The sequence below is a fragment of the Bacillus rossius genome, chromosome 2 (genome assembly GCF_032445375.1).
Source record: "Bacillus rossius redtenbacheri isolate Brsri chromosome 2, Brsri_v3, whole genome shotgun sequence".
Lineage (NCBI taxonomy): Eukaryota > Metazoa > Arthropoda > Insecta > Phasmatodea > Bacillidae > Bacillus > Bacillus rossius.
The window spans coordinates 70,601,743-70,627,356 of NC_086331.1; the positions used below are offsets into that span (position 1 = coordinate 70,601,743).

At 37.4% G+C, this 25,614-nt stretch overlaps 1 protein-coding gene across 2 annotated transcripts in view; it reads left to right on the plus strand.

The window, feature by feature from the left end:
• Window positions 1–20,862, plus strand: part of LOC134529356 (potassium voltage-gated channel protein Shal) — a 536,371-nt gene extending 515,509 nt beyond the window's left edge. For both annotated transcript variants that reach the window (XM_063363335.1, XM_063363336.1), the window contains one exon: window positions 16,903–20,862. In XM_063363335.1, coding sequence (XP_063219405.1) covers window positions 16,903–17,232 — 330 coding nt within the window. In that variant the 3' untranslated portion in view covers window positions 17,233–20,862. The remainder of the gene's footprint in view (window positions 1–16,902) is intronic.
• The last annotated feature ends 4,752 nt before the right edge of the window (window positions 20,863–25,614 follow it).

Here is a 25,614-nt window from a genome sequence, read left to right on the forward strand (position 1 = left end):
CCCAGTCGCTTACTGAACCTCGCTGTCAACACACCAGCAGGTTCCAGTGTATAAATGACCCACATTTACTCTCACCATCATTCCTTGTTCAGGCAGTTGCTCCCTGATTTTTACACTTTTACCATCTAACATGCTCCAGGAGGGACATGACCCACCCTTCCTGGCATGATTGCTACTCTGTGGGCCAGTGGTTCCCCAAGTCTCGCCTTCAACACACCAGAGCACACCAGCATTTATTTTATCTACATCCTAGCATGATCGCCCATCTGTTGGCCAGCTGCTTCCTGGGCTTCACTCTCGCAACACCTGCTATCTACCACTTGAACTAATCCTACCTCCTTTGGTCATATTACCCCTCTGTGAGCCTGTCATTATGTGGGCCTCGCTTTCTCCATACCAGAGAATTACAGCTGGGATCTGAATTCCTTCCCTGGCACCATCACCCTTCTATCAACTAGTCGATCCCCAGGCCTTGTTCTCACCAACTAGAATGTTTCTCCATAGACTTGACATATCTTCTTTGACACCTTTTCCACTCTGTCGGCCAGTCAATCTCTGGGTCTCTGTCTCCCCAAACCTTTTTGCACAATGGCATTACATCAACATTTTGAGTTCTGGGCCTTGCTCTCACCAAATTGTGCATGTCAGGTGAGTCATGACCCACCTTCCCTTGCACGATTGCCTCTCGTTAGCCATTCGTCTCATTTGCTGCAACCAGTGAATTTCACCTGGGATGTGACTCACCTTCCCTGTCACTATAGCCCTTTTACTTCGCCCGATCGCTCCCTGGCTCTCTCTCTTACCACACTTGCGCATTCCAGGGGGACCTGACTCAACTTACCTGTCATGATCGCCCCTCCCTAAGCCAGTCGCGCGCTTGGTCACTCTCACATAACACCAGTGCACTTCATATGGGAACTGACCTACATTTTTTACATGGGTGAACCTCTGTGGCATGTTGCTTCCTGGTTCTTGCTCTCACCACACCAGCACATTCCAGTTCGGATCTTACCTACCATCATTTATAACAACTGTTGGCCGGTCACTCACTGTGCCTTTCTCACACCACACCAGTTGGCTCCTGCAGGGTTCTGAGCTAACTTCCTTGGCATGATCACCCCAATTTCGGCATTTTCTTTATTGGTCTTCGTTCTCACCACTCCAGTGCACTATTGCAGGGACCACTGCTGACCTCACTGTCGGCCAGTAGGGCGGGAGTAAACCTGAACCTGTGGGGAATGTGATTGTCACTTGAGGTGTCTAAGCTTTTGCCGGTTCTAGTTATATGAGACATGATCCATGGAATGGGTGTAAGGATGCGATTACATTGCCTATCCGCACTTTATGTCAATACTCTGCCCCCATGTGACCCCACTGATGGGGGGCATTGGTGGTGGCTATGCTGGGATGGGTATCCTCAGTCCCTGTTCATAGCTGCGTCCTAAACTTAAGACAACTCTTCCATGTGTAACCCCACCTCACAGTATCTTCAATTTTCTGGCTGGGACCAGAAATGGTGAATGGGCTGAATCTGATGGCAACAGCAGATTAAATTGAAATTTTCCTGGGGGTTCGACTGCCAATCTCCAGTGCCTGGGTTCCAAAGGTCTCTCATAGTGATTGACGACAAGGCCCATGGTAATAATAAGGACTGAGAATGCCGTCGGCATGGTCAGAGGCACCTAGACCTAAGGGGCTGTAAACAATCGGAGCTCTGCCCAGTGGTCGGGTGAGGTACCAAGGCAACTCCGAGGCCCTCCAGCTTCCTGACTTGGCCTAAGTGGTTAGTTCTAGATAAGACTTTCGTGGTTTCTGTCGGAGAAGTCCGAGCATGTCCGGGCCTTAATCGGCTGTAAGATCGCTTGCTAAGACATGGCAGGCCAGAGGATCATCCGAGGAAATGAGGTAGATCCAGTTGAGTGACCTCGAAAAATGGCTGGTCGGCTAGCTGTAGGTGCCCAGTACAAACACCGAAGTTGGTAGTAGTACAGGAAAGATCCTTGAAAGTTAAAGGTCCCCTATTGAGGTTACTCTAGGCCCTGGATCTTATTGGGTAGGACTCGTACTTGGTGATGGTGCTCCGATCGTTTGGAGCAGAGTCTAAGGGTTCCCTAGCTCTCTGAAGAATCGACACAGTTATTGGCGATACAGCTCTGGTTACTAGCCTGGACAGCTAGGAGAGGTTGGTTAGGCCTCCACCGGACCTCGGGTTCACTGGTTGATTGAGGAGTCCTAGTGTGATATGGTAGATCGGGGTAAGTGCCAGCAATGCTGATAAAGTCTATATAGGATAAGGACACAGCCAACTCTTTGGTTAGCTGTTTCAGGCGGGGAGGGGGATTGGCCAAGCAGGGATGCGTAGCCTCAGCCTCTTGTCACATCCAAAGCTGTAACATCTCTCCCAATTCATGTATACTGCATATCTGTATTCATGTCAGTGGGGGCCCCGGGCTGGAAAGGCTAATGCTAAGAGTGCCAGGTTAACAAATAAAAGGGGGATCAATCCCTCTGACAGTGATGTCGGCCTGTAGCTTCTTGGGCTACACTCACACCACACCAGTGCATTCCTGCGGGGACTTAAGCAAACTTCCTTGGTATGATTGCCCCTCTGTCAGCTGGTCGCGTTTTGAAACTCGCTCTCATCCACCAACATATTCTTGTGTAGACCTGACCCACCTTCCCTGGTACAGTCGCCCCACTGTCAGCCTGTCACTACCTAGGCCTTACTCTCACCACACTTGTGTGCTCCTATGGGGACTAACCCACTTCCCTGGTACGATCGTCTTACTGTTGGCTGGTTCTTTTCAGGGCCTCTCTCTCACAACATTAGTGTGCTCCAGCGAGGACCTTAGCCACCTTCCCTTTTTATAGATTTTTTTTTGTGCTTATTAACACTCCTTCTTTCCTCCTGGACTTGAAAATGTATGCCATCTGTAAGCATATTTCCTGCCGAACATAGAATCTTCGGACCTTGTTTTTATTCAAATCCTGACTGGTTTGGGTTCAATATGATGTTCAGTGTCAGTCCTCATTGCCAGCAAGTGACGAACACCTGACTTCCGATCTCTTTCAAGCGAGACTTCTGTATATTGTTCTTACTTGTTCTGGAAGTCAAAGTTCAAAAGACTCTGAAGGCCTGGGGGTGCAGTATATTACTGGAAGTCTAGTCATAAACTACTAGCTTCGATGATTAGCTGCTTGCCGAAGAAGCCATTAATATGTCGCCCAACTGTCGCCTTCCAGGTGAAAGTCGTGCTCTCCAAGTATAGCTCCAGCCGATGAATGAATTTAGCTTCTACAGCACTAAATGCAATTAACATACCTGGTTCAGACAGATTAACATCCGATAAAAATAAGCAGCCAGAGGTAATCGTAACGACAATATTATTAGTTCGAGGGGGAAGAAGACCGCAAACCCTGTCATAGTCGACTCGCTGAGTGAGTAAAGCCTGAAAACTCGTACAGTGAAATGTGAAGGATTTAGTACTGTAGAACCACTGATGTTATGTAAGACGCCTGATCTCTATATTGCGAATTATAAACTGGAACTGAACGGCTTCGTGGTGTTTCCCGGGTCGTCTCGTCTGGAGTTCTCGTTATCAAAATCCAGAAGTCTTTTAAAAATGGAAGGAGGGCAGGTGCTGGCCTGCGAATTTATTAGTGGCGATGTCTTGGTGCACTTCGCCGTGGGAGAAGTCGGTGCATGCTTTCAGGCGAGTGTGACAACAGTAAATGCCGAAATACAGTGGGGGCTATCCGCAGCAATACTATACTGTCGCCATTCTAAAGACTTAGATCACAAAATGAATAATTTGCCGAGCAGCAATTTTAAAATTGTAAATTTAAATTGTGAAAGCATTGCTTAAGATTATGATGCTACGAGTTAAAGTATCATTGAAATCACTACTTTGAAAAGTTGCGATAATTTTTTTTTGTCATGTTGAATAATATAGTAATATATTGAAGCAAATCACTAGTTAAATATTTTCCGATTTTTAATCTGAACATCGAATCACTCTGTAGCAGAGATGAATATTGTGTATTTTTAATAATCTTTGTAAGAATGATATGTTATTTGTGTTTTTTATTGCGTCAAGGTTAGAACAGGCAATAATTCTTTGTGATGGTCATAGCAGTTGTAATTGAGCTGAATCTGATAAGTATAAATATTACTTTTATGCTTTCTATTATTTTTGACATTTGCCTGTCTTCACGAGAAACCTATTCACTAGTGTTGTGTGGAAGCAAGTGACCAGAGAGCATGTGCAGTGTAAAACTTACATTTTTGGTTGTTTAACTTGGACTTTGTTAGTTAATTTGTTTGCTTGGATACATTCATTTGTTAAACAAGAATATCCTTCTTGTTGTTCCTTCCAGGGTGTAACAAAAAAATGTCCCACTCTGCTTGCAAGGGGGTGTGCCACACGAGTAATTTTCTCATGTTCTCTTATTTTAAAGTCAACGGAAAATATAATACTTGTCATAATAATTTTCTGGGTGTAAATTTGTAACTCCATCTCACGATATGACATTTTCAGGATCTATCTGGATTCAACAAGTACCCGAGGAGACACTGTCATAACTACTAGGCGACCTAGGCATTGGCGAGTTCGATGCCAAGACTTTGACACTGGATGAGTTAAGACAAATAGTGCATAAATGCTACAAAGACGAAATACCTAATAATGACTTTAATGATCAGACCGGCTGTCTTATATTTTCTGACATTAACATCACTACTGTTTTGGTGAACCTTCTTATTTAGAAGTTGCAAATATTGAATGATAATGCTCCTCAAACATAGTGCAATTATTAAGTTATTTACAGGAAATAGAAAAATAATGTAATTAGTGACAGTGCAATGCTTGAAGTATTTATTTTTAATGTACTGAGTGAGCTTCTACACATTTTACTTGAAGTTAATGGTCAGAATGCTAAATGGGATGAAGCGCAGGGGAAATTCTGTAATTTCAGTGAGCCAATTTAAAAGATGTTGCATTAGAAAAAATGGTTATGTCGCAAACAGAGTAGCGGGGAAACAACGCTAGGTTACATTAATTACATAATCTTTTACGTGGAAGTGTTAGTTAATACATAGCCCACTTTTGAAGTAGTAGAGATAGTCATTTATGATCTGGAACCACAGTTTAAACAGTATTGTTTAGAATAATATCTTTGTTCTCTCATAGATCTGAAAAAAGAGTGTTAAAATTGAATCTATAGTTAGGAATAGTCAAAATCAGGATGGAAAAGAATAAAAAAAATCCAAAGGAAATAACTTTTTTGTAAAAAAAGTGTTTTATTTGCAGGCATAATAAAAACTTAGCTCAAACATGTTTTTACAGACAGGATGCATAAGCAGGTGATAGAATAAAGATTGCTTGATGTGTAAGGACGAGGGAATAAGAGCCGAGAGTAGCATCACAGCAGAAATAATAAATACGACGAACTGGCAACAGATCTCAATCGATAATCGCATAGGTAAATAAAGGTAAAGGCGATTTTATTTGTGGAAGGTGGGACCACCGGGAACGTACGTGTTTCTATAAAAGAAGTGTTAGGGATAGTGAAAAAAAAAAAATGAAAAAAATGTTTTTGGTATGGTGGTGACGATAAACAAAAAAGAAAAAAATGGCGAGTCACGAGGGCAGGCAGGAAGAACGCAAGACGATTTGAAGTACCGAAGTGAAGTCCAGTAATACGAAAAGATGGCGCTGCCTTGGGTATAAATAAACATATGGGAAGAAAAAAAGTTTGTACTTATTAATACCAGCGGAAGTGCTATTCTTATGAGCCACGAATGTTATGAGTATATGATAAGTAAGGGCGTGGATTCGAAACTGTAACAGTAGACAGTTGCCCAGAAATATCGCAGCTTAGCCAATAGTGGTATAGTAGAAGCGAGTGAGGGGATGCACACCCTCTTTAAGATTGGTGAGTTTCGCGGGCACTTCGGTTTTGGTAATTATAGCTGATTTAAATTTTTACATAATTTTACACGTTGATTTTTAAAAACATTAGGTGATTGTATAGATGTAAAGAATATAAAACTGTATCTGAGCTTCTGTGAAAAAGACATCGCTTTTTAGAGGCAGACCCACAGTGTTTCCAATGAATGAACAAGATATAAAACAAATATCAGAAAAATTTCAGGATGTGAATTGTGATAAGATTGGTAGCTGTAAGACCATGCCCCAGGTTGTGCCTATGAAATATGATTGCCCCATTAGGTTTGAACCTTACTCTGTGCTGGGTCTGAAAAGGGAAATGTTCCATGACATTTTGGATAAATTACAAGCTGAGAAAATTATTCTTCCATCAAATTGTATGTATTCTAGTCCCTGCTTCATCGTAGATAAGAAAAACCAGCCTGGTAAATTCAGATTAGTGATTGACTATAAAAAGGCCGGAAAACACATGTTAGTATATCCATATCCGGTAAGCCAATTGGAAACTATCTTCCAACACCTAAGTCGCGAGAAATACTATATGATTGGATCTTAAATATGCATATGACCAATGCAGACTAGCCGAGAGAAGTAAAAACGTTTTGGCCTTTGTTACACTATGGGGGTTATTCGTATGTTATAAGATACATTTTGGTGCGTATTTCGGTGCGCAGACCTTGTGCAAAGCACTAGCTGCTGTCCTGGAACCTTTCCTGGGAAAATACATAATCAGTTATATGGATAATATTATTTTTAGCGATAAACTGGAAGTGCATATTTAATTTAAAAAAAATGACATCAAGTTCAAGTCGCCTGCATGAAATTGAGAGCACATTAGAACAGCTTAAAGCTGTAAAGGTCGAAGACTGCGATGAATCACCTGAAGCTTACAAGAACTAAGAATATGATGAAGAACTTGAAGCTCACAAGATCGAATACTGTGATAAAGTGTTGAGACCAAAATGATGGAAACGACTTATTAAACTAAATTATTCAGATTAGGCTTATGATGGTCAGTGGGGCGATTACAATTTTAACTTACTTTGAGGCTGGTATTAAAAAAGGAGACTTCATAGGATTTAAAAGTATTAGTAATGAAAATTTACATAAGATGGTAGCAGCCCAAGAGATTTATTACACCACATGGAAATATTCTAACATATTGGCAGATAGGTTAATACTTCCACTTGCTTCGCAAAAATGAAGAAAATTTATCCAATACCAAACAAATATGGTATATACTTCGTGAAATAAGAAATGCATGCTACATACAATAATAACTTGTTTTGTCTGCATGTGTATAAAAGTAAAAAAAGTTTTATTTTGGATAAAAAAAAGTTTGTTTTATTAAGTGTAATCTAATTTCTAGCTAGGGTTAGGTTCTCGTAGTACAACTTCTAGCTTAAAGATATAAAATTCGTACTAAATGACTAACAAAATGGAGAATCATAATAACGTATTTCCAGCAATTGTGACGGGTATGTACGTGCTACATTGTAATTAAAATCAAATGGAGCCAAATGTGGATGGAGGCATTGTAGCCGGCTTGAGCTGGATACTTTCGTTTCCTTTAGTATTTTAGCTAATGCATCCTAGAGATCGTATCCTACTGAGTTGAAAGTTTTATCCAAATGTGTGTCCGTTTCATTGAATGTTTGTTGTCAATTCTGTAGCCAGGGCTGAATATTTAATGGTTCAAAAACCCCTTGGTCTTGTAGAAAGCATAAAATACATATTTTAGGGATGTTTCGGCTCTACAGTAAGCTTTAAATTTGCTGAGTTGGTATTATTATACAAAGATTTTTTCTATGTGTTTGATGTACCTATCCTTGTAGCCTCGTGGTCTTGTAGCCTGGTAGTATTGTAGACTTGTAGCCGATTGGAACCTTGTAGCTTGGAGCTTTGTCGCCAAGAAGTCTTGTAGCCTTGTTCGGAATAAAAAATTAAACAATGTTCACAGAGAAAAAAGATGGGTGGATGAATGATTTAATCCAACTCTAAAGGAAGCCATGTGAAGGGAGTTCGTAGCAAAAGGGAGTAATAAGTGGATTTATATGTTACAGAAAACACAGAAAAATTGTCATGGTGCCTTTTAATGTAAAAGATAACTTACTCCTGGAAACTGTTTATTGCGATGCAAATAAACTAGACGTAATTAAACTTACAGCTAAAATTGAAGATTTTGTATGTTTTTTCTAAATTTTCTACAGAAATATTCCGTGTTGTTAAAATACGTAATTACCTTCCGAGATGTTACTACTTGGAAGATTTACGAGGTTCGGCGATACGTGGCGGATTCTATGAGGAAGAAATTCAGCCTACCAAGTACCCAAGCGATTATTAAGTAGAAAAATTGATAAAAAAGAAAGATGATCCCTTGTTTGTGAAGTGGCTAGGATTCAATAAATGTGAAAATCAGTTGGATAAAATCTACTGATGTCATATAAATTTTAATGTTTTGTAATGTTGTAAATTTTTATATTAATAAATGGAAATCTAAAATAAATAAAAATGTATTAATTAATGTACTGTTTGAAACTTTTCACTAGTTACCAGAGGCGGGGATGCTCATCGAAGGTGCTTGTAATGGTATTAGGAGGCTGGGGACATGTGGCGACAGGTCTAAATGACGAAGCTATTTGGAATGTGGATGGTTCAGTGTGAGGGGGGAGGGGATAGGTCTGCTGACGTCAAGAGTCGTGCGTCAGAGGTGCGTGCGCTTGGCATGCATGGACAGGACTGGAATAGAAAGGGTAGAGGGGTGGGGACAGTTGAACCATTGCACCCTTAGGATGTATCATTCGTAGTTATCAACAGAGCTAGTAAGATGTGTCTTGCCATCGATGAGAAGATTGTTGAGGAGGAGTTCTATGCGTGCTGTCAGGAGGCTAGCGGCCAGGAAGAAGCTCTTGCGATGGACGAAGACGAAGAGTCCAGGGAAGACATCGCAGATGTAGGCTACCTGTGAACACCTCCACCCTGACTGTGGAGGATATTGCTGCTGTAGGGGGGATATTAGGCACTTATTCCTCAACTATCGACTTTGGAGCTGTGTGATGCTTGTATAGTTGTGTGGACAGAGTAATTGATGGCTAGTATGGAAAGTACTGCGGAGCGGGGAGTTGTGAAGTGGGTCGATAACGCCCTCTGAATGGTATTGTGTTAACAGAGGGGAGAAGATGGTGTGAAGGAGTGTGGGTTTTTTAATTAAATAAAGTTAAATTTTTATTTTTTTATTTTTTATTTACTTTGACTTCTTGCCACGACTTAAAAAATATACTATTTTCATTTGATATGAAGTCCATCTCGTAGCAGCAGTAGGTAATGGCTGAGGTGAGTGTTGTAACTGCATCGTATACACTATAGCAATCAGCCATTAAGTTGAAACTTAAAATGTTATGTGTTGGATGTGGTCTCTCTCGTGAAGAGGGAGCACATCTAATACTGTACAAATGTGAATCGGCATTTTTGTTTCTAGCATAATGTTCTCGCGCACGATCAAGGCTGCATGTGTTTTTTTCTTTCATTAAAAATAAAAGGGGGGGGGGTGGATATTTACACAAACATTTAAAATATCTGCTTCCATACAACTCTTTAAACACGTGTACATAAACAGGTTCCTGCTTATAATAGAGAAATGTAAATATATACGGAAACATTAAAATGTCTGCTTCCATGCAGCTTTTAAATGCGGATACGCAAACATGTTCCTACTTAGAAGAGATACTTATCTACTTGTGGGTTAGGACTCTGAAAAATTTCTGGTTCCTGTGACGACTATGAAGTAGTAAGTAATTTAATTTGATGGAAGAAAAAATAATTAAGTATTATTCCTATTACCATCGCTTCCGCAACGCTGAGACTGTGTTGTATATAGTTTCCGTTTTTTCGTGTATAGTTTTTGTTTGATTGTATAGTTTTTTTTATTGAAGTTTTTAATGTTTTGAAAAGCCTGGCTTTATTTCAATAAATATGATCTTACCTACAATTGTTTATTATTTTAACATAACACCTACATTCCGTAGGTAAGGTAATCTTATTTAAACTTGTCTCTGAGAAAAGAAAATATATACTTACGAAAACATTAAAATATCTGCTTCCGTGTAGCTTTTTAAACACGAGTACGCAAACATGTTACTGCTTAGAAGATACGTCAATAAAAATATTGTTTGTGAGTGAGGACTCTGAAAAATTCCTGATTCTGAACTTTGTATGATGGAGTAAATAAATTAAATTAACTATTTTTTTTAAATTATCATTACTATAACTATCGCATCCGCAACGATGAGACGATTCTTTTGATAAATGAAAATATATATCAGACTATAAAATTAAGCATCATGAATGACTATGTCTTTAACAAAAATGGCGGTCTTAAACAAAATGACTGTGGATTTTGAGGATATTTTAGTCTATAATGCTCATAGAATAAATGGTGGGAAATATAAACACACTCCTACATACATTGTATGTCTTTAAGAATAAATGGTGGCCATAACAACAAATGACTGTGGATTTTGTGATTTATTTTAACAAAATTTGTGAATTTTTTGGTCTATTAGGGTCATACTTTAGAAACCTAAACCCTATGACGACATCCATCAGATGAAATCAAGATGGCGGTCTCCACTAAACCAGATGGCTGCCTCCAGCAGACTAATATGCATAGGTAGGAGTGAGAAGCTCGATGAAGATGGCACCGTAACGAAAAGTGCAACGCACAGGAGTGAGGAGCTCGATGACTAAGTCATCAAGTTTTTAAATTAAAGTTGAATTAATATTTGTTTATAAATTTTTAAAATTTTTTTCCTTATTTTCTAGTTTATATTTGAGGATTTTCAAGATGGTGGACGTGACATCATAATTCGGTGGAATGTTCTAGAAAACAAATGGCGGAATCCAAGATGGCCGCCGTAAGTGACGTGTTCCAAGATGGCCACCGGAACCGACTTAATCCAAGATGGCTGCCTCGAAACCCCTGAATCCCTAGCCCCCAGCCCCTGCCCCCATACATAGTAAATACACCTACTTTAAATGATGACTAACTAAAGCACAGAATATCATTTATTTTTATGACGATAATCACAATCAACTATTTTTATAACACTCTTGGAAGTATATAGTTGAAAAAAAGGATTCCTTAATTACACTAGTTTAGTAAATAACATTACACCATGACAGTTGTTCCAGAGACAGTGGTATAAAAACATTCATACGACGAGTAGGCGCAATTAAAATATTTTCAGTTAACAGTGGCGAAATATGCAAATTCTAATTTTCTACGATAAATTAAACAGCATTTTAACAATCAATTGTATCAATAATGAAATTTTGTTTTACCCACCATCATTCAACAAACAGCAAACATGTGTAAATGTTTATTTTTTAAATCAGATAAACATTGAAATGACCTTCCCGCAGGTGAAATGAAGCACCTGTCCTGTATAAACATACTCTCTAAGGTGAGTCACTAAGCATTAAGTTTTAATTTTTCACATATAACTGCGCATGATTTAGATATCATTTTTAACAAAACAGGGAAGAAAAAAGAGTGAAATTAATGAAGGAATTTTTTTTTTTCCTTGCAGCTGTTCTGGGTGCAGCTCCTGATGAATTCCGACAAGTGGCAAACCTCTCAGAGAAATGTTATCAATGCTTGGTACAGATATATTACTTGTTCTGAAGTGTGCTAAAAAGTCCCACGCAGTGAATAGTAGTTATAATATGCTGCTGTGCTCACCAGTTTCTTGACGGAGTCACCATTACTGAAATGATGCCCTCCTACAAGATAAGATGAAAGAGTACCAAGCTTGAATTCAGACAATTGAATGAATCATTAGAAACAAAATAGAGTTACTTGATATTTATAATCATCATGTGATTGTGCAAATTATCAAACCTTTTTTCAGAGTGAATAAGTTGGGTCTTAACGAAAAAACATTTTTTTATTTACATGAAGAAATTTTGTACGGTATAATGGACATTATGGTAGAATAATATGCTAATATGAATAAAAATTGTATAAAAAATATGTTACACATTAATGAGGTAAACAACGTATGTATGCATTTTGTAACTTAAGTATTTATTTTCTGAAAATATTTAAGACCACGCATACATGTTGTATTTTACCACTGACGAGAATGTAAGTTTACACCTGTCAAATTAATAATGTTTTAAACAAAATCATTGCAAATTGTAATCATTATTTTGACGTCACGAGCAGGCAGCTCTACGATTACTTAAATATTGGCGGGCCCATAGCATATAGCATAGCATATTATTGTTCATGCGAGTTGGGGTTATACTTTTACGCTTATTTTTAGTGTCTTTAATGTTTTCATAATAAAGTAGCATTTTCTATAAATAAACTTCATAAATCTGTAGTCATTTTATGTTTCAATCGCCCCTATGTTAATCATTTTTGGTATTGTTTTATTATTTTGAAGAAATTATTTGCACCGTTACATCATATTCGCTGTGAGCTGTATGAATTGAGAATTTACAGTTATCAATAGGAAAATGATTTTTGTGTTTCGACATTTTGTACCAGCCTTTTTACATGCTGTATATATAATGTAATAAATAACTGAAAGTTGTGTGACATAGTTATTATTAGATCACATGTCTTATTTCACGCTTGTTTCACGAGACAACTTAAATTCAAATGTTTATTGTTTTAGACAGGTGGTGCCATATCACATTGGATTATCCTGAATTCCACATAAAAACTCAGTGAGGTGATTAGATTCAAATGAGGAAGAGACGTTCATTTCAAAGTTTGATATTACTTTTAAAGATGGCAAAAGCAAGTTTATGAAGCTATTTCTTATATTGAAACCTACAGTCTGAGAAATTTTGAAACATAGTGTTGTTCCGCAATAATAATGTAATTGGCTATAAGACGGTTTTAGATTATTGAAATGGAGTATATATTATAACGTTTATACAGCTCTCTCAAATAATGAACAGTTCTGGGGAAAATTATAAATGACAACTCGTATAGTTTACTTTATTTAACTACTGAATATTTCGACCACCATCTTTCATTTTCAAATATCCCCAAACTAACGTTAGTTCTTATTTTACTGTAAAAGATGTGTCGGTAATCAATTCTCTCAGTTCCATTGTTGTTTGCGTGGTGCCTCTTTAACCAATGTCTTGAGACAAATCCAAATAACATAATCAATTGACGTACCAACTGTGAAATGTAGTGATCACATTAGTTGTCTATATCAGCCCAGCTATCAGTCACTAAGAGCAGAAACAATGACGCGTCTGTAAACAGAAAAAATTCACGGACCCTTCACCACACGTGCCGTTGTTGATTAAAACCAAAATCTTTCATTATAATGGTAATGGTGTGATCCAAATCCTGTCAAATGAACTTGATGATTCAGGCGATCCAGCCCAATGTTCGTTCCAATGTAATCCCCCCCCCCCAAAAAAAAAACCGATGTAGACAGGAGGACCGTTTAGCCAGTGAGTGTTTTTGTTTGGAGATATTTCCACCAGCAGGAGGGTCAGGAGTGTCATTAAAGCGAAGCCGAACAACAATGCCAGCTCTTGCCTGTAAGTAAACTGGCTGAATGGTGGGCAGATATAGGCTACAGTTGTAATAGTTGCTCAAGAAAGCCTCCCAAACACTCGGTCGACTGCCGAGTTCTGAGTGGACGATCTCGCCTATAACATCGTATGCAACCTGGGTGATTAGTTACAATTCTGTCTTCTTAAATATAGGTGTCTTGACGTCGTGCCTCATGCATGGGTCATGCATTCATGGCGCATTTGGCTGGCTTTTCTCGCGAAAATATCTTTGCCGAGCAGAAAACATTGGAAGATGTAGTGTGATGTCTGGATGTATGTTCGTTCAGAAATATTGCGCCGAACGTGCATTACTGCCAGATGCACTATAAAACAAATTGCAAATCAGCCATTTCGGGGAACGCATATTGTTCCACCGCGTTGAATGCCAAAATGTTGTATTGTTGAATTGCTATACGGATACGTATAATAGTACTTACCTCACAAGTACTCACACGTAGGCTACAGTCTGACTGCCAGACCTGCCCACCGGTACGCAATCAGGTTGCATGACTGGCAGGTAAATAAACGCAAACTTTTAATTTGTTCCAGCTTCCCTCGGCATTAGTTTAACTGACGATGTTACACCAGCTAGTTATATAATGTAGCACAAGAATAGCCATTTTTTCTTCCTGGAAGGAATTTCATTACACTCGAAAATGTTATAGATTCCAGATATAATTTCAAACTAAAGCAATTAAAATAATATAGATTTATTTTCAACGTTTGGGATTTTTTTTAAATAGAGAACCTTCCTTAGTAATTAAAGGTCCAATTATATTTTTCTACCATATATCGCTCAAGGAATCACCTCAGGCAGATTTTTCTTTGGAATTCAGAAAAATCCTGACGAATATTCTCAATTTAAGTTTGAGCACATTACGAAAATTTTTAACAAATTTATATTTCTTTAATAAATGTGCAACAAACATGGATTTTAACAACCTAAACCAGAATTAATAAAACAATCTGTTTAAATTAAATTTGAACGTTAAAGTAATATATGGAGTAAAAATATCCCACTGAAAATGTTTCTTTTGTGTTATTTCAATTTATTCAAGTAGTGTTTTTAATAAATCAAACCTGTTTATTTGAGTAATCTTATGGCAAAAAATGAAAACCAATGTAAAGAAATACTTGATAAAGTCATTCTAAGCCTAAAATTTTAAATAATGGTTTTTCGATATAATGCAGCTAAAGATAAGTAATTTATTCAACTGCAAAGCATTACATTTAACATTCTATTTTTTATTTGTGTTAGTCCTTAATTGTAAATAAAATTTAAGTAAATTATGCATAACTCTAACATTATTGCCCGAGACCTACAGGGAGTAAACTAAGCCACTGTGTAGAATAACAATGAATAGCAATTCGATGCATATTTTTACAATTTAATTTTGTTGATGCATGAATTATGCACATGTATTAAACATAACTCTGCACATTTTGAAAGCTTTTTTGCATGCAGATATAGCTCTAATGATAATTTATAGACAATGCTTACAACCGCTACATAATAGCGGTAGATTAATTTATACATGGAGCTAGAAAGTTTTTAATTTAATAAGTTTCAGTAGATTATTATGTAAATTATATGTAGAGTATGTATTTTATAGCTGTTTTAATAGCAAACATTATTTTAATATATTTTGAGTAAGATATTTTTATTAATTAACATCAATGAACCAGACCCAATTGCAAACACTAAGCAAGTAATCGTTATTTAATATACGTGAACATTAGTTAATAGGGTTCCACGACATTTTTTTCCCCACGATTCATCGACTGCCTCATTCCAATTTCTCTTAATGAAACATAGTAGGTGTGCCATAATTGAGCGGGAAGATCAAACTTGGTGTGCGCAAAAGCAACCCGGAAAATCTCTCTGCACAGCAGACATCGAAAACAGTCACATTTCCAAATTAAGTTTTGCGGTTTCAGCCACTCATGTCAGTCGAACATGTTATGCGCCGACCAGAGCTCTGTTTTCTGCGATGGGGTTTGGTTCACATTGCAGCAAAAGTATTTGCATATTTTGAACAACTTAATTGAAAAATAGTTGCCAAAATGTATTCTGTACCACGATACACTGCACCGGAAAATAATTTGTTATGTCAATACAGGCCTTAAAAAATTATCATATTTTCAGTATAGCATGTATTGGAGTTAAATGCGTTTCTATTTAAAGCCCAATTTATTTCACCGGTACCCATTAAATAACATAATTTTGTATTATTTTCATTTTTATACTACTGCTAATACACAAAAAAAACTTTAAAGAAACAAATTATTTAGTACTTATTGTAAAAAATATTTTTGTTGTGTCGAAAATTCCAAGTTAATAATTTTTATCTATAGTATCTTAAGTATGTGACATAGAAAGAAACTGATGAGAACAGATTAAGAATTATCTGTAGCCGTATCTTGGTAGTTGCTCTATCCAACGTCAAAGTAACTTTCAATGAGCATACTCAGAGTGTGTTGCTCTGAACCCGTAACCAGGGGCCAAGCTTCTATTCGGTTTTCCAGGTGACCAATCACCGCACACTTAAAGTACTGCAAAAAGAAAACATTTTGGCAGCAAGTTCCCAAAGAAATAACTTTAAAATGGAAATTTGTTCTGAATAATCTGTACATGGCCAGGGGCGTAGCCAAGAGGGAGGCTATCGTGTCACTTATCAGCATCCCTTTAATTCCGTGTAAAAGTTATAATTTTTTTATTTATAATATAATTTTCTTAAATTTATGAAGTTTATTTAATTTATAGTTAAAATAACAATTTTATGATATCGAAAAACAATTGGTCTGATAAAACAATAAATTGCTTATACATATATTTTATCACCCAAACTCCTTGCGGAATGAAATCCCTGCTACGACCCTGTACATGCCTCCATAAAATGGAAACTGACTGCTTCCCTGCCATAGACTAAGTATGGATGTAGACCGCATGCGCAAACAGCATCGTAGAAAAATATTCAGTTTATCATTGGACGGCTTAAATTGCCAAACCGTGTCAGAAACTGTGTCATGGTGGACGACAATTGGTTCGTTGTCGAGGTTATCAAATTTCGTGTCACTTCATATCACAAAGTTTCAATTGCGTAAATGTTTACTAATTCATTACAAAACCATAACATAATTTTAGCATAAAGTGATTACTTAAAATTCAATAATTTTATATTAAAGTACATTTACATGATGATTTAACGTTAACGTTTAAGTCAGCTGATTTCGGCACTTCTGTTGGAAAATCGTAAGCCATTGATGGCCTAGTGCGCAGAAGATAAGCAGCAGTCTATGTCGTATCTTTAGTCTATGCAGCGGAGGATGCTCGTGGCGACTCGCCGGGTTGTGGCGGTGTGTCCAGAAGCAGCAGAGGGGCGCCACGCCCGAGAGTCCACCCCATGAGGAGGAGATGAACGACATCCAGACGCGCGTGGCGCCAACCAGTCGGTCGCCCGCCGGTAGCGAGCACACCGTGGACCGCCTGTCGCGCGCCAGCCTCAACCAGACCAACTCGGCGGTGGGCGACCAGCTCAGCAAGCCCGACTCCACCACATCGTCCACCATGACTGCGAGCGTGTTCGTGAACCTGCCCGCATCCTACCCTGGCTCCGAGGTGGGGCCGGCTTCCACCATCGCATCGCCGGCCACACCGCCCGACGCGCACTCTGCAGTGCGCATTTCCACGCTGTGAGCGCGCGTGCACATGTATGCCCAGGCTCGCCCGCGCCGAACAGACTGAAAGACTCCCAGGCTAGCTAGTCATTTGGCCGCGTCGAGTAGGCTAAGAGGATTACATCATGCGCATGCCCAGGCTAGCCAGTCGCCACAGATGAACATGCTGAGTAAGCTGCGAGAATCCCCTGTGATGTGCAATCCCAGGCTTGTTAGTCTTCACAAATGGCCACGTCAAGAAAGCTTTGAGACTCCCCTGACCTGCATGCCCTCGCTCACCAGTCGACAAAAATGGCCGCGTCTCTCAGGCTGCAAGACTCCACAAATATGCATGCTCCCGCTCGCCAGTCGTCCCAGATGGCTGTGCAAACAGACTGCAACACTGTCCCGACATGCATGTTCCCGTTCGCTGGTCGTCACAAATGACAGTGCCATGTAGACTGCAATACTCCCCCAACATGCATGCATAGACCCGCTAGTCATAAAATATGGCTGCGCTGAACAAGTTACATCAATCTCCCGACGTGCATGCCCCCACTCACCCTATGTCACACATGGCCACGCCGAATAGGCTTCAAGACTTACCCAACATGCATGCCTCCGCTCACCTGATGACATAAATGTCTGCACTGAACAAGCTGCAAGATTCCCCCGACATGCATGTACCCACTTGCCAGTCACCACAGATGGCCATACCAGCAGGCTGCAATACTCACCCGATATGTATGACCAGACTCTCTAGTCATCACAGATGGCTGCACCGAGCAGACTGCAACGCTTCCCCGATGTGCAAGCCCCCACTCGCCTAATGTCGCACATGGTCATGCTGACTCCCCCGACATGCATGTTCTCACTTGCCAGTCGTCGCAGATGGCCGTGCCAGCCTGCTGCAATACTGCTCCGATGTGCATGACCAGACTCTCTAGTCATCACAGATGGCTGCACCGAGCAGACAGCAACACTTCCCCGATGTGCATGCCCCACTCGCCTAATGTCGCACATGTGCATGCCCAGTAGGCTGCAAACTTCCGTGACATGCATGATCTCACTCACCACTCCTCAAAGATGGCCGTGCCAGCAGGCTACAATACTCTCCCGACATGCATGCGCAGGATCGCCTGTCAACACAGATGGCCGTGCTAAACAGGCTGCAAGACTACCCCAACATGCATGTTCCCACTTGCCAGTCGTCGCAGGTGGCCGTGCATGCCTGCTGCAATATTCCCCCGATGTGCATGAGCAGACTCGATAGTCACCACTAATGGCTGCACCAGCAAGCTGCAAGTCTCTACAAAATTCATGCTCCTGGTCGCCAGTCGTCATAGATGGACATGCCAGCATGCTGCAATACTCCCCCGATGTGCATGTCTAGGCTCGCTAGTCATCACAGGTGGCTGCACTGAGAAGGCTGCAACAATCCACCGATGAGCATGCCCCCGTTTGCCTGATGTCTAAAATGGACATGCCAAGCACACTGCAACACTACTCCAACATGGATGTTCCTGCTTGCCAATCGTCACAAATGGCCGCGCCAGCAGACTTCATGACTTCCTTGACGTGCATGCTCAGGATCGCCTGTCAACACAGATGGCCGTGCCAAGCAAGCTGCAAAACTCCCCAGACATGCATGCTCAACCTTGGCAGTTGTTAGAGTGTGCTGCCTTGAGCAGGTTGCTAGACTTCCTTGACGCGTAATCCTAGCCTCACATGTGATCACAGATGTCACAGATGGCTGTGCCGAGCAATCTGCGAGACTTCCTCGACGCATACTCCTAGACTGGCCAGTCGTCACAGATGGCCGCGTCGGGCCGGCTCCGAGTAATTACTCTGTCGCGTGTGGAATAGGTTCTTGTTGTGAGACACCACGGTAAAGCAGTTAATTGTTCCGGGACTTATTTTAAAAATTTGCTGTAAAAAAAACAGTCGATTTTATAGCAGTTTTTATCCCTTATTTAAAGCAAATGTAACCATGCATGCACAAACCATAATCACACTAAGTCATGTCCATACAAGATGAACAACAAATTCCATAAAATGGTATTACAAGAACGTAAATGTATTTCTTTTTGTGGTAGCAGAGCACTCGATGACGTTTATGTTGACTCAGAGATAATTAAGATATTTTTTTTAGACATTTCAGTAATGAATTCTTGTAGCATGATAAAAATAATGGTTTCTTGTTACACAATACTTGATGAATCTAGTTTTAAAAATCTAAAAATGAATAGCATCTTATAATAGAGAGTTCGAAGAACATTGTTATGTAGTATAAAGGACACAACAGTTTACTCTTACAATTTCTTCTTGAGAAATAAGATTTTAGATTAATGCAAAAGGTTTATCAATTCAGATAAAATACAATTTTACGACAGGTATTGGTGTTTTTATGAGAAAATCATAACTTATTTTAAAAGTAGTATCAGTCTATTGATATTTTGATTATACAGTTTTTAGACCAGAATATATTTATTTATTAAATCTTATTTGATAGTCCGGAAATTTAAACTTCCTTAGTTAATAACTTATATAAGTGTTCTGTTGTAAATAAAGCGAACGTTCAAATTAAACTAAGTATCAAAGTAGTTACATTTACATCGTTTATGAAAATATTAATTTTTTTTTCAATCCTCGTTCATTCATTTAATTATAATGTTCTTTATCTATCCTAACAAATATTGTGATGAATAATGTATTTTGTAGATTGTGCAAATTGTATTTTTAATTTTATTATCTGTGGCTAATAAGTGTTACATATTTTGTTGTTTACCTACAAACAGTCATACATAAATATATACGGCAAGAATCCTAAGGCAATATGTTTATTATTCTTGTGAAAAACAACTTTTAAATAAATATAATTGCATCTTAAATTTTTATCTGAGTGAACGAGCTGTATTTTTGTCAGTTTCGTTATTTAGAGCTAAAATCATTAATAATTTAAGATTTATAAAAGTAAGCACTCTTGTGGAGAACGTTTTAAATAATTGTTACATCAGCCATATTTCAATCATAAATTAATTTTATCATGTGAAAGTAGTCATCAGTAAATCTTTGATTTACTTACACTGTCAAAAATATCCTTTTATCTTACCAGATGTTTTATGTATCTAATTATTTTCGTTATTTAAAATTCTCATCTGCCATGTTTATAATCAAATCTGCTGTATAAACTTTGTACGTGTTTACTGTATCTAAAGAAAAAGTACCTTGTTGGATCACTTAAAAATCGATCTAAGTTCACATACAAAAGAAAATTCCAATTTTGGCCGTAGTAATATATATATATATATTTTACTGGTAAATTGTGTGTTTCATTACGAATATTGTTACCATAGAGGCAAGCTGTAAATTAATATTCATGTGAAGTTATGTTTGGAAAATCTTTCATAAGTGCTTATTTCATTTCTGATTTATGTGCCATGAAAAGTTTATTTTAATCAATAATTAAAATAACTTAGGTCTTTCTGGAATATTTACATTAGCTTCATGGATTACAATGTAGATGCACGTAAAAAGAATAAGCACCAAACTAATAGCTTTCAGAAAATTTATGTAAAGACTTTCGTAAGTGTACGGAAAAATCGTCTTAAGGATTACATTTGATGTGATATTAAGATACTGTTATCAATAAAATATTAATAGAACTGTATTTAAGTTAATTAATGCACTTTCACGTGCTGCAATCCCTTCAGTTTAAATTCCATTAAATGCACAATAAAAAAGCATTCGTTTAAAAATTGGGTGCGAAGGTTTCTCACACAGAAAATGACAACAAAAGGGAGTGAAATGTTTGTGAGGTTGGCACGAAGTACTTTATGGAAGCAACATTTTAAGAAGTAAAATTTTTTATTTAATAAAATTTTAAATACACCAAAAAGCAAAATATACAGTTGTATTTGAACAAAACAACTTGTTCATAGAGTTCTTCTTTACAATGTTTTGAAATAATTCTAAATTTATTTTTAGTCACTCAGTTTGTTTTTAGCCTAGTGTAGTGACACAACTCTATATGCCTACACGTTGTTTGAATAATCTATTGTAATTAATTATAATGTTTGATAAGTGTATTTAAAACATAATAATGTACCAAACTAAAGTGTGTACATAAGAAAATGATAAAATTTATTTCCACAATTAGCTCTGAGGTCTATCACACTAAGTTTCACTCGGAATGGACGCCTTTTATTGACGAAACATGAAAAATTATCTCAAATAATTCAGATACGAAATTACTAATAACGTATTTTAATGTTATTTTGTGAACAACGTATTTTTCATTCAATGATTCACAAAGGGATTTACAACAGAAAATACAACGTATTAAATTGTAATTAGATGCAGCTTATGTCAAAAATACAAATGATCCCAAGCGTTGCACGATTTTGTTAGATAGATAATTCTTTAATTTTAATCTCAAAATATTTTTAATTATTCCGAAACTGTATTCTAAAGTAAATATAATTGAATGCACTGGCTTAGCTAAATGATTGAAGAGCAGGATTCTGAGCATAAATTACTCAAATTTATTTGAACAAGTTAATTAAACAGTGTGTTATTCAAGCAAGATATGCTAATCTCGTTATGTTAAATATTTATTTGAATTTGTCGGCAACGATTAATATCAAAAATATTTGATTCAAAGAAAAAGTTAACAAATTAAAAATTCATTATAATTAAAAGACATGAATTTAATTTAGCTTAGACATAAGGACAGTGGTGTAATATTACCTTTAAGAAACGGACCGTACCTTAAGCGTTGTGATATCGAACAACACTCCTAAAGCATAGTCGATGTATCGTCCAGCTTCCAGCGGCAGTTAACCCTTTTACGAACCACGATACTATTCTTCATCCTAGGGCTCGGCTGTAGATGTATATATAGAGGTCACATGAAGTCGGTTCCTTCTTTCCTTTAGTCGACTTAATGGACTTGTTCTTAACTAATTTGAAGTTGTAGTTATTCTTCTAAACCCACTACTAATCTTAAGGTTTTAGTGTATTTCATTAAGTTCACTTGTAGGATATTAGTTTATATCGTATATTGTCGTTAACTATAATATCATACAAATTCATGTGATGATCCAATTGTTCTTTTATCTCATTACAATCCATGAAATATAATAATAAAATGTTTCACTAATTATCATGGGATTCTTTATTAGTCTTGTTGAACATGTTTTGAATAGTTCACTCATCTTTCAATAACGTTTATCACAATTTCTTACAATCGTCAAAATTTACTTCTGAACTACAGGATGGTTTCTTATAGACTTATTTTGTTCTGGAACATTCCTTGTTGATTTTACATCAAAAATAAGCTCTCATAAAAGTAGTTCCTTGAAAAAACTGTTTTCTATACAATAAAACATAAATATATATAATTTTTGCATAGATTTAGAAAATATTGTATTTAACTATCCAAAAATCAAACTAAACACTTGTTATGTAATGTTGTTTTATTGACTTACTCCATTGCAGTTTTGCACCATTTATAATGGAAAAATTCCGAAAATCAAAAAAATAACTAAAAATACAAACATAAAAAAACAGAAAACAAGACTGGATCGGTTGATGTCAGACAAACGGAACCAACGATTAATCTATACAAGTATTATGGGCAACACAACGACAACAGTACAGACAAAAAAGTGCAACATAAATATCATAATAACACAAGAATTCCATTGAAGGAATATAGTCTTGGAAAAAATAATACAACAACACAGACGAACACAATGAGCTTACAACGAGGAGACAGGTTAAATGCAGGCAGACAACAAATCTGAACAACGCAGCAAACATATAAACACAGCGATGAAGATAAACAAGTACTGAGGACAACACAACGATAATAGCACTGACGAACACAGAAGTTGCGACATTTCGGGAACTGACATCTGTTCCCGTCATCAGGCACAAACACACTGATGATGGCGTATGTCCAAAAAACTACATTAAATAAAAAATCCCCATTGCACGAATCATTTAAAGAACTTACACACTTGTAAGTTAACAAACATTTGATACCATATTTCATGTATCACGGAGAACATATGAATAGATATTAATTATTACAAGTAGAATTGTTTTAGAAATTCATTTGTTAAAATATGTAGGTAACACTGGCTTAAATTCTTTGTTGCAATTGCGGTTGGCAGGTGTATTTTTTTTGTATCGGTATTGTTAGTAAATGTGGGTATGAAATTTTTAATGAGCTGTTCTGGCGTTCAGAGAGGTTATTTAGAGACGGAAATTTGTAACATAAATTTCAAATATAATTTAAAATAAATCAGAATCTCTAGTAAGAAACCACCCCAGTCATTGCCTGGAATGACTTCGGGAAACGCAATGTGACACCTTGGGCTTTCAAAATATACGCCGTAGCTGTTAATGCTATAGTCAAAATGAATTTGGCAATTTCCTGATAATTACATATTCCCTCGTAACTGGATAAATAAACTTCTCTAATTAAGGTCTTCATTTCAAACTCTATTTAGATGATTAAGTGTAAGCCCAACTCAATTCTGAACGTTTTAACAAAAAAATTGAAAAGCAAATTAATGGCATAAATGGGAAATTTAAGGGTGACCACAAATTTTTATTCCAAAATAAAGAGGCACGTAAATAAACCATGAGATGACAAAATACATTGGATAAAAATATTACTTTAAAACTCTTTGAAGAATGTAAAGAGGATTACAAGCCTTAAGCACATGTCCCTCTCTATGGTTAATTTTCATGCAAAAATGTTCAAGAGCAAAATAGTGTTTACAATCAATGCTAAACGGACGTTATTGACACAATGCGTTTTAAAATGCAAGATAATATTCCTTTGAGATTACAAGACCATGCCCTTGTAAATGCAAGTCCAGGTTATTATAAATGCAAATATATGCCCTCATGAATACCAGTAAATACCCTTGAAAATACTGGTTCATTCCTTTGTAAATTATAGTGAACACCCTTGTTATTTCAAGTTCTCGCTCTGTAAATTCAAGTCTATGCCTTTGGGAATGCGAGTTCATGCCTTCTAAAAGTAAATCCATGTAGTATAAAACAAGTTAATGCTTACGAAAATGCAAGTCTATGACCTTGAAAATTTATTTTCATGCCCTTGTAATTGCAAACTTAAAACTTTTTAAATGCAAATATACATCTTTATAAATGAAAGTAAATGCCCTTGCGAATGCAATTCATGCACTTATAAATGAGAGTCAATTCTCTTATAAATGCAAGTACACACCATTGTTAATGCAATTACGTGCAAGTGAGAATGCGAGTATATGCACTTGTAAATGTAAGTCTAACGCCAATGCAAATGGCAGTACATGCCTTTGTGAATGTGATTAATGCCCTTGTGAATGCGAGACCCGTGGTTGTAAAATGCAAGTCAGTTCTCTTGTAAATTATAGCCTACTCTCATGTAAATGTAAGAGTAAGCCAATGTTAATTCATGTCCATGCCCATGTGAATTTTAACATGCACTTGTAAATGCGAGACCACGGGCTTGTGAATGAAAGTCCATACCCTTGTTAATTGTAGTACACGCCCTTGTGAATGGTCTTTGAGAATGCAGTATATGCTGTTCTAAATGTAACTCCAAGAACATGTGATTGCGAGTCCATGCCGATGTAAATGCAAGACCATGTTTTTGAGAGTGTATGTCTTAGTTAATGCAAGTCTAAGCCCAAGTCAAAGCAATTCCATGACTTGTGAATGTATATTCTCTTGTGAACGTAAGACCAAAAGCTTGTGATTGTGAGACCAAGACCTTGTAATTGCAAGTTCAGGTCCTTGTGAGTACGAGACTTTCCATGCCCTTTTGAAGGGACATCATGGTCCATGTAAATGCGAGTACATGTCCTTGAAAATGCGATTTTTTTCCAATATAACTTCAAATATAAACTCTTGTTAATTTAGGTCCACGCATTTTTCGAAGCATATCTAAACTATTGATAATATGATTATAAACCAATCCTAAAGCAAGACCCAGCCTTTGCACATACAATCAATACACAATGTAGATGAGATTAAAATCCTTTGATATTACTAGTCCATGCCCATGCAAATTCAAGTCCAGGCCCTTGTGAACGCGAGTACCTACCCTTGTGAATGTTTGTACATGCTCTTGAATAAGTGGGTTAATGTTAATGTAAATTCCTGTCAATACCTATATTAATTAAAATTCACACCCTTCTCATTGCTAGTCTACGCCTTTGATAATGCCAATATATGCCCATGTAAATGCAAGTCCAAACCCTTGTAAACTGAACTTCATACTCTTGTCAATAAGAGTACACTTGAGTCCATGCCCTTCTAAATGCCAGTTTTTGTCCTTGTAAATGCCAGTTAACCCTTGAAAATGCAATTCCCAACCTTTGTAAATAAAATAACAACTTGT